The following is a 12,019-nucleotide window of genomic DNA, read 5'->3' as shown; positions in this document are numbered from 1 at the left end:
CATTATCAGTGAATCTGTCGATAATTTACTGTACTAATCACTTGGGCCATAAAAATAGTAAAAAATGCCCATCACAATATCTTAAACTCCAAGTTTATATATTTAAATCGCTTGTTTTATCCAACCAACAGTCCAAAACCAAAAGAAGTTCAAGAAAATCAATACATTTTCAATTCTGAGAAGAAGGATCCAGTGTATTCTTTGCATTTTTGCTTAAGAAAATCAAACAATTACTAAAAGTGTTGCAGATTAACTGTGTTGTTCGACTAATAATTTTAGCTCAAGTCATGTGTGTTTAATCATGTGACACCAGCTCAGTGTGAGGGCTGAAACGCAATGACAATTGTTACATAACTGTACTTACTAACTCCTGAGCAATTTGTACAGCACATACCACGAGTTCCCAAAAGACACTACAAATATCCTCACCCTGGTATCAGGTTCAGGCTGTGGAGGGCAGCTCCAGAGGAGTTCCAGCAGCCTGTTTGGGATCAGTTTGGCTGTTAAGCAAAGCTACAGATAGAAACAACCAGATGTAAGAAAGACATCACGAGTCGTGCATTTAAAAACCATCAGTGCAGTAATTTATTTTTTAAAATGTTGCATTTTAGCTGCTACAAGGACTGGTGATGTGAAAAACATTCAACATGTTGAGTCAAAAACTGTCAGTTAAGACTTTGATAGAATCTATTAAGAGCAATTTCTTGGTTGAAATTGCTTTAAAAGTAGAAAAAGTAGGGAGCTGTGCAAAGGAAAACTTGTATTTCAGTGCTTCAATGACAACAAAAGTTATTTGGATCAAGTTATCTTTGAAAGATCATTAAGCAAATTCATAATTAAAGTGGTTAAAAGCAACCAAACCACGTTTCTCTGAAAGACTTTATATTCAGTTTCTTGCATAGAAATAACTGATTTGATTGGACAAGATGGATATTTTTAAATCATAAAAGCTACATTATAACTTAAATACAGCCTTTAAGAGCCACTGCCAACAAACCAGTAACACAGATAGTCAACACTTGAGTTATTAGAGAAACCTGATACATACAACTGCAAAGTTGCTCCACTTATATTTTTACAGGTCTGGCCCACATGTGCTGAACTGACCTGGTGATATAAAAAGGAGTCACAGCTTCAAAGAAAGTAACAGAATAAAATGTGCAGCTTTTTTCCTGGAGTACTTTGGGTCATATTCAGAAATATTCTATAAATAGCAGCAACACAGTTAATATACTGATAAGGCACTGGTGACTCTGACGCAGCAGAGGGATGAACAGATTTTTACCTGGAACCACTGCAGGGATGAACTCCCCCCCCCAGAAAATCAGAAACTTCTGCACATGTTCCATTTGGAGGCACAACTTTAAATGACTATGAGCCTGTTTTTATTTGTTCAGAAGCCGCAGTTCTCCAAGGTAAAAAAAAAAAAAGTTTGGATCCAGCACAAAGTCAGCAGCTCGTAACTAGAACTCTTGTTGTCTAGTGTATTTTAATTGTTAATAGAGCTTTGACTGAATAACTGTACGGGATCCTCCTTCCTTTTGTCCTTGGGTGTCTTTCTGACACATCTTATCCTAAAACCTCTTCTCTGGTGGCACATGCAAACCCATTTTGTAACTTAAAATCATAGTTTAAAAATGTAGAAAGCACGATTTACTTTTGCATGTGCTAACTGAGCTTTGCAGCCATGTGCGTATGTTAGTGCATGATCCAGTGAGTCGGGCTGTATGTTAAAATTTCCCCCAGAAACAAAGAAAAATATCTGATCTTTACATGACATACTAAAAACCTAACACACCCCAGAGTGTTTCTTTGGTTTCCAATAAAAAATATAAACCTTAAAAGGGTGTTTTAACACCAGCAGACGATGCTGTGACGCAGAGGTAAATAAAAACATGTGACCTACACCCGCAACACAAGTCAAACTACGTTGCATTATCCAGCAGCTGGCATGTGTTCATGAACCCAACGAGCCAACAAACTAGCTCCTCTGGCTCATTCAGGTAAAAATCCTTATGCAACAGTGTCTCACTTGACCTTTTCTCCGTCCCAGTCCTCCAGCTGGTTCATCGCCTGCTGAACGTCAGCCTCCACATCTTTTCTCTTCTGAACCAGGCGGTCGACCAGGACGACAAACACCGCCGAGGAGACGAGGCAGAGGCCCGAGAAGTAGAAGGCAACGCTGTAGTCATTCATCTGATCCACCAGCCAGCCTGCGCAAGAAATACAGAAGAATAAGAAACAGAAGGTCAGGTCACAGGGCTGATAAATAAATAAACAGGCATATCTATTTCATCAGGAGTGCGTAAACCTGCTGTGAGACATTTGTGTTGTTTCAGCGTCTCCTTTACTGTGGATTTAACACGCAATGAAGAACAAACTGTGTCTTTTCTAACTGTTTTGCATTCATTACAGAACTGAACTGTAAATGAGAGATATTTTAGTCTGTTTAAAGTGAAGTCATTGTGTCAACTAATTACACCAGTAGAGGTTATTATTGTCTGGTGCTGCAACTCGTATTAAAAGAATATGTTTTTCACTTTAATGAATGCTAAGTGTCTCATTTTGGAAATGAAACAAGTGCAAAAAAAATCATCTAGTGCAGCAACTAACAATTATTCTTATTATCAATTAATCAATAAATGGTTTGGTCTATAAAAACGGTAAACAAAATGTCGATGACTGTTTCTCAAAGACCAAGATGACGTCCTAAACTGTCTTCTTTCTTCCTGACCAACAGTTAATAGCCCAAAGATTCAGTTTACTAGCATAGAAGACTAAAAAAAAGAAGAAAATATTCACATTTGAGAAGCTGGAATCAGAATTTTTACATTTTTTCTGAAAAAGAAAATAACCTCAAAACGATTAGTCGATAATCAAAATAGGTGGTGATTTATTTTCTGTTGATCGACTAATCGATCAATGGACTAATTGTTTTTGTTGTGCCTCTGATATTGTCCAGTCACAGTTAGATTAGTAGACATTCATTTTAATTGACTGAGTTCTCTCATTGCACCTGGAGCAGGAAACCAGCAATGCACACTGACAGGTCTGTCAGGAAAGAAAACAAGAATGTGAGTTTAGTTTTGTGAGTTTTGTATCTTTATGCGAGCAAAACCTGCTGGTGAGAATCTTTCCTCTCTAACCCTTAACCTCTGTGTGTGTGTGTGTGTGTGTGTGTGTGTGTGTAGGGCTGACTGCTTATTGAAGTTTATAGAGTATTGAAAAGTATTGAAATTTGATATCAAATAATAGGTCAGATTCTTTCTAACGTAATGTAATTTGGTGCAAATTAAGGGGGTAAATGTTCAATTTATACACTTACATTTTTAGTCAGTGCACAGTAGTTCAGCTGATCATACAAAAGTGTGACATTTGTCTACAAAACAGTATACAATTAATCATATATGGAGCACACAATTTCCAACTATAGAACAATAATGAATTATTATTTACTTAGGTTTAAATGAAGCAGTTCTTTGAATGAAGTTGCTTCGGTTAGTATCAAAATGACAGTTCTTTTAATAAATATTATTCAGATAATACAGACTCGTAAAATAAAGGGCAAAATTCATTATAAAACTGATGCATTGAGCAGTCTGACTGATATTTTCTATGTGTTGCAAGCATCTTAAGGAATGTAAGAAACCTTTAGTTGAGGCACCATGTTCATGTGTCAATAAGACAAACTGGAACAACATCTAGTGTGGGGCCCTTAGGTGTAAATTCAGGACGACGCCAAGATGTCTGACATATTGACAGGTCCGTATCATAACTCATCATACAAGGGAGAAGTCCACTCATAATGGAAAACATATGTTGAAAAGGTGGCAAGGTATAAAAAGATCTCGGTTCAAGTTGGCTTGTTGTTCATTGTATTTGCATGTGACAGAACACCGGCTGGAAATAAAGCCGTATTCAACTTATGCTTCTTTGTGTGTCTCTATTCGGATCATCAGAAATACATAGTTACACTGACATAATAAAGAAACCTATGAATCTATTTTTCAAATTTATGCACATGTAAGTTCACTGGCATATGATATTGTACTTTATATGGCTTTCTAATTTGAAATTTTATTATTTTGTCACGTTGTGTCTTTATTTTGTCTGTTTCATGAGATGCTGTTATTTTTCCATCAATAAAGTGTTATTTAATGAAAAAAGGGTTAACATGTTTATATTTCCCAAACTAAGGCATTGAAAAATGTTTTGTTTTGGTATCTGTACTGAAACTCAGGCATCATATTGGCACCAATATTGAAACTTTTTCAAAAGGACGTCCTGTACTGTGTGTGTGTGTGCATGTCTCAGTTCTGTACTGGACATTGTTACACCACGTTTCGAGTGCCAAACTAAACACAGAAGCATGTGACTGATAAGCTTTTTGCATATCTTTTAAACTCATTCACCTGTGCCACATTATTTCAACCCGACAATCTAAATACAGACTTCTCACCTGCAGCAGGTGGACCCATGAAGCCGCCGATGCTCCTGAAAAGCATAAAGAGCCCCAGTCCGCTGTCGAATCCCTCCAGAGTTACGATATCCACGATGGAAGTGACGTGAATGGCCACCACGCAGCCGAACAGGAAGCCGTAGAGCGAAGAGAAGACCAGGATGCTCCAGTAGTTGTGGCTGATGGGCAGCAGAAGGAGCACCACCCCGAGGAGAGTGACCACCATGGTGAGCAGCTGCAGGTTCCTCAGCAGCCTCATGTTGGCTATCCAACCACAGATCAGCCTCCCCGCCAGGTCGGCCAACGCCAGCACAGACAGGATGGATGCTGGCCAGTACTTATCCATCCCCAAGCTGTTGGCGAAGGGCACTAGAAAGAGAGGAGGGATGAAAAACCCTGCTGCCGCAAAGATGGCGAACAGGATGTAGAGGAAGAGTTCAGGTTTTCTTATCAAGGAGAATTGGAAGATGGGTTTCCTCTTTGGTGGGAGCACAGTGGCATCTACTTCCAGACTGTCTTTGGTTTCCTGGATCGGGCTCTGGACCGTCTCCAGCGGTCTCATGAGAGCGCCGCAGACACACAGGTTGAGCTGAAGGCCTCCGATGATGAGAAAGGCGCCCTGCCAGCTGTACATCTCAATGAGCCACTGGAAGAGGGGGCTGAATATGATGGCGAAGACGCACTCTCCTGAGCTGGCGATGGCATAGGCGATGGGACGCCACCGAACAAAGTAGTGGCTCACCATGCTGTTGGCGGGAATCCATGAGAAGCAAATGCCCGTTCCTGGAAACAGAGGAGGGAAACTTGTTTTACCATCTACATCTAGAATTTATTTATTTTTGGAAGACTGGGATCTGATAATGTTTCAATCAAAAACAAATCAATAAAAAGTCCCATATGAGTAAAAAACACTAGTGTAAAAAACTAGTTCCTGTTTCTCAATTGATTAGTCGACTGCCAGAACTTTAATCTACAACTATTTTTATAAATCAATTAATCGAAAATCGAACAAGTATTTGCTAGTTCCAGTTTCTCAGGTGTGAGGATTTGATGCTTTTCTTTGTCGTATATATGATTTTTAAGTTAATAAGTTTTGGTCAGTTAGATAAAACAAGCAATTTGAAGATGTCGCCTCTGGTAAATTACAACGGCCATTTTTAAATCTACTGTGACATTTCATTGACTATTGATTATTGAGAAAGAAAATCATCAGAGGATTCAATAATAAAATTGTTGCAGCCCCAAAAACACCAAGACACACAATAAGCATTATTGAAAATATATATATGGTCCCTAATTTCTTTAATTCTGTATTTTTTCTGATTTATTTTATGAACCTCAGTATTTATTTTCTGGTTTCTCATTCTGTGTGGAGCCTCAGGAATTAGTTGCTTTTGGTCATGAAACAGAGATGGACGTCACATTTATTTTCTGCACTCTGCGTTTGTCTAAGACATTTGTATGTGTACATGTTATTCTCTCCTGTTCCTTACTTCCTCCCTGTTCCACCTTCCAAAATGTTGTTCCTACTATCATCAATGGAAAACACATATCATTCTGGGTTTCAGAAATATTTATAAAAAGACCAAAGTTGCTTGGTTTCTGTGTGTTGATTCAGGACTGGTGTTTTCGATAGTACAGATTGAAAACATTGGGCCTCATGCAAGAACCACTCGTATGAACAAATTTATTCTTCAGAGGCAATTGGTGGCATTCATCAGTTTTAGAAAGACGTTTTTTAGCATCTGACTTCATGTGAAAGCATTCCCTCCTTCTGTCACAGTGCAGAGCTGCTCTGATGACACGTCGTTGGCAGCTGGATTCATGTTTTCTAACCCTGTAAAGCCCAAATATAGAAAAAAAATCTTATTTAGCCCCATAGCAGTATATACGATGAATAATAATCACACAACAGTCATATTTTTTATGAATAGTCATTTATTAATAAAAAAAAAAAAAACAGAACAAAATTGTATTTACAAAACTGAATTTCATCTCCGTCCCAGTGTTCAGCCATGTTCATTTGCAATGATGGTCCCAAAGACGCTTCTTTTCCTCTGAAAAGTAAAGATGAACATCACACTTGCTGCATAGCGTGTTAGTTTATCCTTTATTGCAGTGTCTGCAGCGTCCTCTCTTCATCTTCACTGGAAAATGTGCGATTTTTCAGCGAGCGATACCTTGTCACAGGGCATGGTGTGTTTGTTTGGTTGGGGCTCGATGTCCATGTAATTACTGACTGGGAAGTCAGTGGGTTGTTGTTTTTTTTCGTCCACTTCACTGGCATCTTCATCTGCCTCTTCATCACTCGAATCAGTGTTGTCTGATTCCATTTCAAAATCACTCTCTCCATTTTGGATGGCAACAGTCACATCCTGCACACTGTACAGAAGACCTGTCTTTGCTGGTTGCACTCAGAAATGGAAAAAGTAAAAACAAATGATAATAAATATATGTATTAATGATACATATAAGTATTATACTGTGTGAGATAACCTGAAGGAATAGATAGGGTGGTGAACCCAGTGTTTAGGATTGATTCATTAACACATTCCACTAAATTCACACTACAGTGCTCTCTACTTATCATACCTAAAGGAATACCTGTATCCACCCAGAACATTTACATTCCCACACCAGGACCTAACTAATGTAACAGGCAACTATTTGGGCAAACAAACAAAGCCCAGAAAAAAGCCCAGGGTCAGTTAAATGTATCTTTTTAACTGATAAGATACAGATACAGTTTCTGCTACAGATAATGCTTCAGATACTACGACCAGAAACAGTTTATTGCTTTGTTCAATTCTTGTCTAAACTCAAAATTTTAAGAGAAAACAAACAAATTTAGAACCTAATTATAGTGAATCATCAAAGACATTATATTTCTAATGATATTTTTTCCATATGTGAACATGTGAGAAGTGCAGTGTCCCCATGTAATGTCTAAGGTGCACATGCTATTTTGACTACCATCCTAACCCAGCGTTGTAGAATTATGACATAGACATAACAAGCTCAAAATCAAGTTTGATGAACGTATTCCACAATAACTAAGTATCTGCATGTTCTAGACATTGCAATTATCACAAAAATATATATATATTCAAGGCATGTTACTTACTTCTTTCTTGACAAATCCAGTCCAATAAAATAAGAAGATGAGCTTGATGGAAGGTTTGCGAGTAGTGTGAGTTCATGGCCAGATGGCCGGACCTATAAACACATTTACTATCCAATAGCATTGCAAGGATAAACAATAGGACCCAGTGACTATGTATATGTGGTCTTTAAAAAAAAAACATTTACAGATTGTTTTTTAAGATAGCTAAAAGTGATTGTTGTAATGCAACAGTGGGCCTTACAGGGCTAATCGTTTCGGGTCCCTTATTACTGACAGGCCTAAATTTGTTATTTGTCTGCTGATTTCTGACAGCAGGACTTGAAGCTCTGCGGTGTGAACTTCTTTTCACTCTTTGGGAACAATTTTGTGAATGACACTCAACCACAAACAGAGCGAGCATGTCGCCTTTCATAGTAATTTTAGGGGCGTTGATTACACTAATGAAGAATCTCACAAACACACACCTCCTCATGAACAGGTGACATTCATCTAGCTGAAACGAGCAATTTACAACAAGTTTGTGTGGTTAGGAGAGTCTGTTAAACTGACTTGGAACACTTGTACAAGCAGAAGTAAGAGTTTTAGGATAAGGATATGAAAATGTTCTTGCATGAAGCCCACTAACCAGGCCATCATTATTATTATTTTCCATCTATAACATTGTATCGTCTTAACAAGTAGCCTAAACTGCACAGCACTGCCTTGACACGAAAAATAGAAAATCACAGGTTAGGAATATATATTGCATAAAATATAAAATACTTCTTTAAACCATTAGTTTTGCTTTTTTAGAGGTTCATGCCAAAATGCAACATTACAGCGACTTCAGCTATTCATGTCATCTGATGCGGCTATGTGTAAAAATTAATATATTTATAGATGGAAAGGCGTGAGGGTCAAAAATGATCTACAAGTGTCTCAACAGTAGGTCAAAAGAGCGGTGATACTTCCTGAGGTTGAAAGTCTGAGTGTAGTACCTTGCAGGATGCCCATGCTGAGGTAGAGGCAGGGCAGACTGAGGTCCAGAGACGCCAGCAACATCCCCGAGGAGGTCAGCAGGCCTCCGACTATAATGACCACTCGCTGAGAAAACTGTAAGGTCAGCGCACTGGCTACTGGAGCTGAGGAGAAAATGAAAAGTAAACATAACAAAAACACCCTGATGGAAAAAGAAGAAGTTCAAGCTGACCACATCACATCTTTACCTCCGAGGTGAAACATGGCAATCGTAGTGGAGGTGACCCAGGAGGTGGTGCTGGTCCGGACCCCGAAGTGGCTCTGGATGTCCAGGAAGAAGAGGCCGAAGTTCTTGAGGACAGCGGCGGTGAGGCCCATGATGAAAAAGGCTGACATGACCACCACCCAGCCGTAACCCCCATCAGGTGGGGCGGCTCTCCTCGTCTTCATCTTCAGACCCTGCGAGACGCTCTCCTCTGCTGCTTGAGCTGGATGGTTGTCATGCAATAAGCTGCTAGACCAACAGACCGGACGAAGCTCATGGAAATAAGTATGCAAACGACACACAGATATGTAGCAGCTGTGAAACACATTTTATCTTTATAATTTCTGAAAAAATTTCTTGGGTCGTCAAACTATCTTGAAAGATAAGTTATGCATTTTGTGAGAATGTGTTTATAGAGTGACCATGAAATCTAACTCATCGGTCTTTGAATCATATTTTAGCTCATATCTAAATTAGGGAAAATATTTAGAGGTGCAATGTTTAGTTGATCGACAGAAAATTAATCACCAACTATTTTGATAATCGATTAATCGCTTTGAGTCCATGAGTCTTAGATCTTTAGTCCTCTAAGATAATAAACTGAATATCTTTAGGTTGAGAGAAGACATTTGAGGTTGCATCTTGTGCTTTGAGAAATGATGATTAGCATTTTTCAGACCAAACAACTAATGGATTAATTGAGGAAATGATCAAATTATTAATTGATAATGAAAATAATCATTAGTTGGTTGCAGCCCTGAAATAAATAAATAAATAAAAAACACAAATCCAACACAACACCACCACAAAATACAGCTGTTTAACACCCGGTCATTTAAAAGGTCTGGCATTTTAAAAGGACAGGTTCACAATTTTTCAAGTGTGTCTTAAAACAACAATCAGAAGCCCAAATGAACACTGAAACAGGTTTTTCTTGCTGTAATCATTCCTCCTGTTCATATTGACCATTAAAAGATCCAAATGACAGGGGCCAAAACCCACAGCACAGCCTCCTTCTGTGCAAAATTTTATTTAAAAGTTTATCTGAAGCTAATATGAAGCTTCAGTCATCCAAATGAGTCAAATCAAGAAGACATCTTTCAACATTACAGTGTTTTTATTGCTAAAGTTCCTCTTTTTGTTACTATACTTCCACTGAAGCTCAACAGGGAAACACTGTCTGAGGAAACACAAAGAGGGAATTTGATGCTAAAAAGTGTAAATGTGACAGATATCCACTTGATATGACTAACTCAGACTGCTGAAGCCTTATATAAGCTTCAGATAAACTTTTAAATGTATTTTGACTGTGTGGACACACATTTGAAGGGGATCTTTTAATAGCCAGTATGAACAGGAGGAATGATTACAGCGAGGAAAACCTCTTTCAGTGTTCATATGGGCACCTGACTGTTGTTTTAAGACACACTTGAAAAAATTGTGAACGTGTCCTTTAAGTAAACACTTGAATTGATGTTTATCACAGTGAAACGGGCTTTTTACAACGTAAAACCGTTGAGCCATAAAAACAGCTTCTTATAACACACACACACGTAGAATAACATACAAACTTACTCACAAAGTATTAAATAGAAAAAAAGAAAATGTTTTGTAAATTCCAACTCACGTTTAATCCGCTACAGTCCTGGCGTCCTTCCGACACAAACACACTTCTCTCTGTACTGCGGTAAAGCGCTGTCAAAACCATCTGTGCGCCCTTATTCAGAACTTTAAGGTAATCGCGTTGACATCGCAGTTAAATGTTTGTTAGCGATATTATTTCGCTTTTTTTCTTTACGTTTATCGAACCAGCGTCCCAGCACACACGCGTTCAGACGAGATTAAAACAGCTGTGAGCTACTCATCATCATCATCATCATCATCTTCATCATTGTCGTCGTCAGTTGATTCCTAACGTCCAACCCCCGGACTTGCGGACGGATAAGAGCCCTGACGGACTTCAGGATTACGCACCGTGACGTGTTAAACGTCATCACGTCAAGTGTGCAGGGCGCCAGGACGCGAGGGGGTAAAAATGCGCTCTTAAAACGGAATTTAAGACCTCCAATGTTTCCATGGAAATAAACTGAAATTCCTGACCCCGCTCATTTTATGTGAACGGTTCTGATATGTCTGCTGATTTGCTCTCAACACGTCTACTGAAAATGCTCAGTGATATTTTACATTTAACATTTACTTTACCTTTACATTAACTGCTACCCTGCTGCCAAGTAAACACACATCAAATCCTCAACTAAATCCTCAACTAAGCACCTTCACATTGCAGACGGACTAAAACCAACATTTGCCCGTCTAGTTTAGCAGATTATAATAAACAAATCCACGTTATTAAGTCTGTAGGCATGTTATACCTCACTACATCAATTAATTTATACAACAGAAGTGAAAAAAGCTAATATCATCAATTCATAACTTTTATTATTAATATTATATATACAAATATAATTATCATAATTACTGTTTTTGTTATTAATAATAATAATTTGTATTATTATTTCCCTTTACATTGTCAGTTTATAGTCTATTTTTATACAGGCTATGTTTATAGCCTATTGCTGCAGGATTATGGGTAATTTCCCTTGTGGACTTAATAAATTGCGGGTTCGAGCAGCCCTCTGCACGCGCAGACTTCCCGGGAACATGCCCGCACAGTCCGTGGGTTTGCAGGTGAAGTGCGGACATCTGGAGCCAGTGTCCGCCGGTCGGACGTCCTCTGCTTTGTTTGAGCTTCACATTAACGTACGTCACATCCGGATATCTAAATGAAGTATCCAAAGTGATGGGATTTCTATTATTTTGAATTATAACAAAAGCGTTTTAATTAATTAGTTTAGCAGTAATTTAAGGCAAAGTCAACTTGAGAAGAGAAGCAGACTGACTATTTCCTCAAAGCCTGTTTATAGTTGGATTGTTTTTATCCATTACTGATGCGTGTAGGCATTTTATTTACATGAAAATAGAAGATCTCATGATAAGCCAAAACTGTGCCCCTCTGAACTAGTAGCCCAAGTCAAGATTTTTGACATATAATGTAATTTTGGTAGTAATTTTCTAAATCTTAACTGCGATTTACTATACCATAATATTGTCTTAAAATAAAAATGTTGATTTATCCCAGAATTATCTCAAAATTTGAGTACAGTAGCACACAGTAATTCAGACTTATTAACTAAAGAATATCAGAATATCTCAT

The 12,019-nt window shown here is 38.2% G+C and overlaps 1 protein-coding gene and 1 long non-coding RNA gene across 3 annotated transcripts; both read right to left on the bottom strand.

Annotated features, from left to right (window-relative positions):
- Positions 1 to 557: 557 nt before the first annotated feature.
- zgc:114041 (uncharacterized protein LOC574425 homolog) lies at positions 558 to 10,776 on the bottom strand. Of its 2 annotated transcripts, none has more exons than XM_044329537.1 (5): positions 10,433 to 10,776; positions 8,789 to 9,054; positions 8,561 to 8,704; positions 4,460 to 5,242; positions 558 to 2,213 (listed from the first exon to the last, which is right to left on the bottom strand). In XM_044329537.1, exons 2-5 carry the CDS (start codon positions 8,988 to 8,990, stop codon positions 2,029 to 2,031), a joined length of 1,314 nt encoding a protein of 437 aa, XP_044185472.1. In that variant the 5' UTR covers positions 8,991 to 9,054; positions 10,433 to 10,776; the 3' UTR covers positions 558 to 2,028. The 2 variants fall into 2 exon arrangements, with proteins under 2 accessions (XP_044185472.1, XP_044185480.1); XM_044329545.1 differs by having other exon boundaries at positions 8,789 to 9,051.
- LOC122965455 lies at positions 6,378 to 8,554 on the bottom strand. The gene is made up of 2 exons (XR_006398232.1): positions 7,584 to 8,554; positions 6,378 to 6,872 (listed from the first exon to the last, which is right to left on the bottom strand). It is a non-coding gene; the product is annotated as an uncharacterized LOC122965455 (long non-coding RNA).
- Positions 10,777 to 12,019: the final 1,243 nt, after the last annotated feature.

This window comes from Thunnus albacares, chromosome 2, assembly GCF_914725855.1.
Source record: "Thunnus albacares chromosome 2, fThuAlb1.1, whole genome shotgun sequence".
NCBI lineage: Eukaryota > Metazoa > Chordata > Actinopteri > Scombriformes > Scombridae > Thunnus > Thunnus albacares.
Note: the sequence above shows the minus strand (reverse complement) of the source record. Positions and strands in the feature narration are given on the sequence as shown.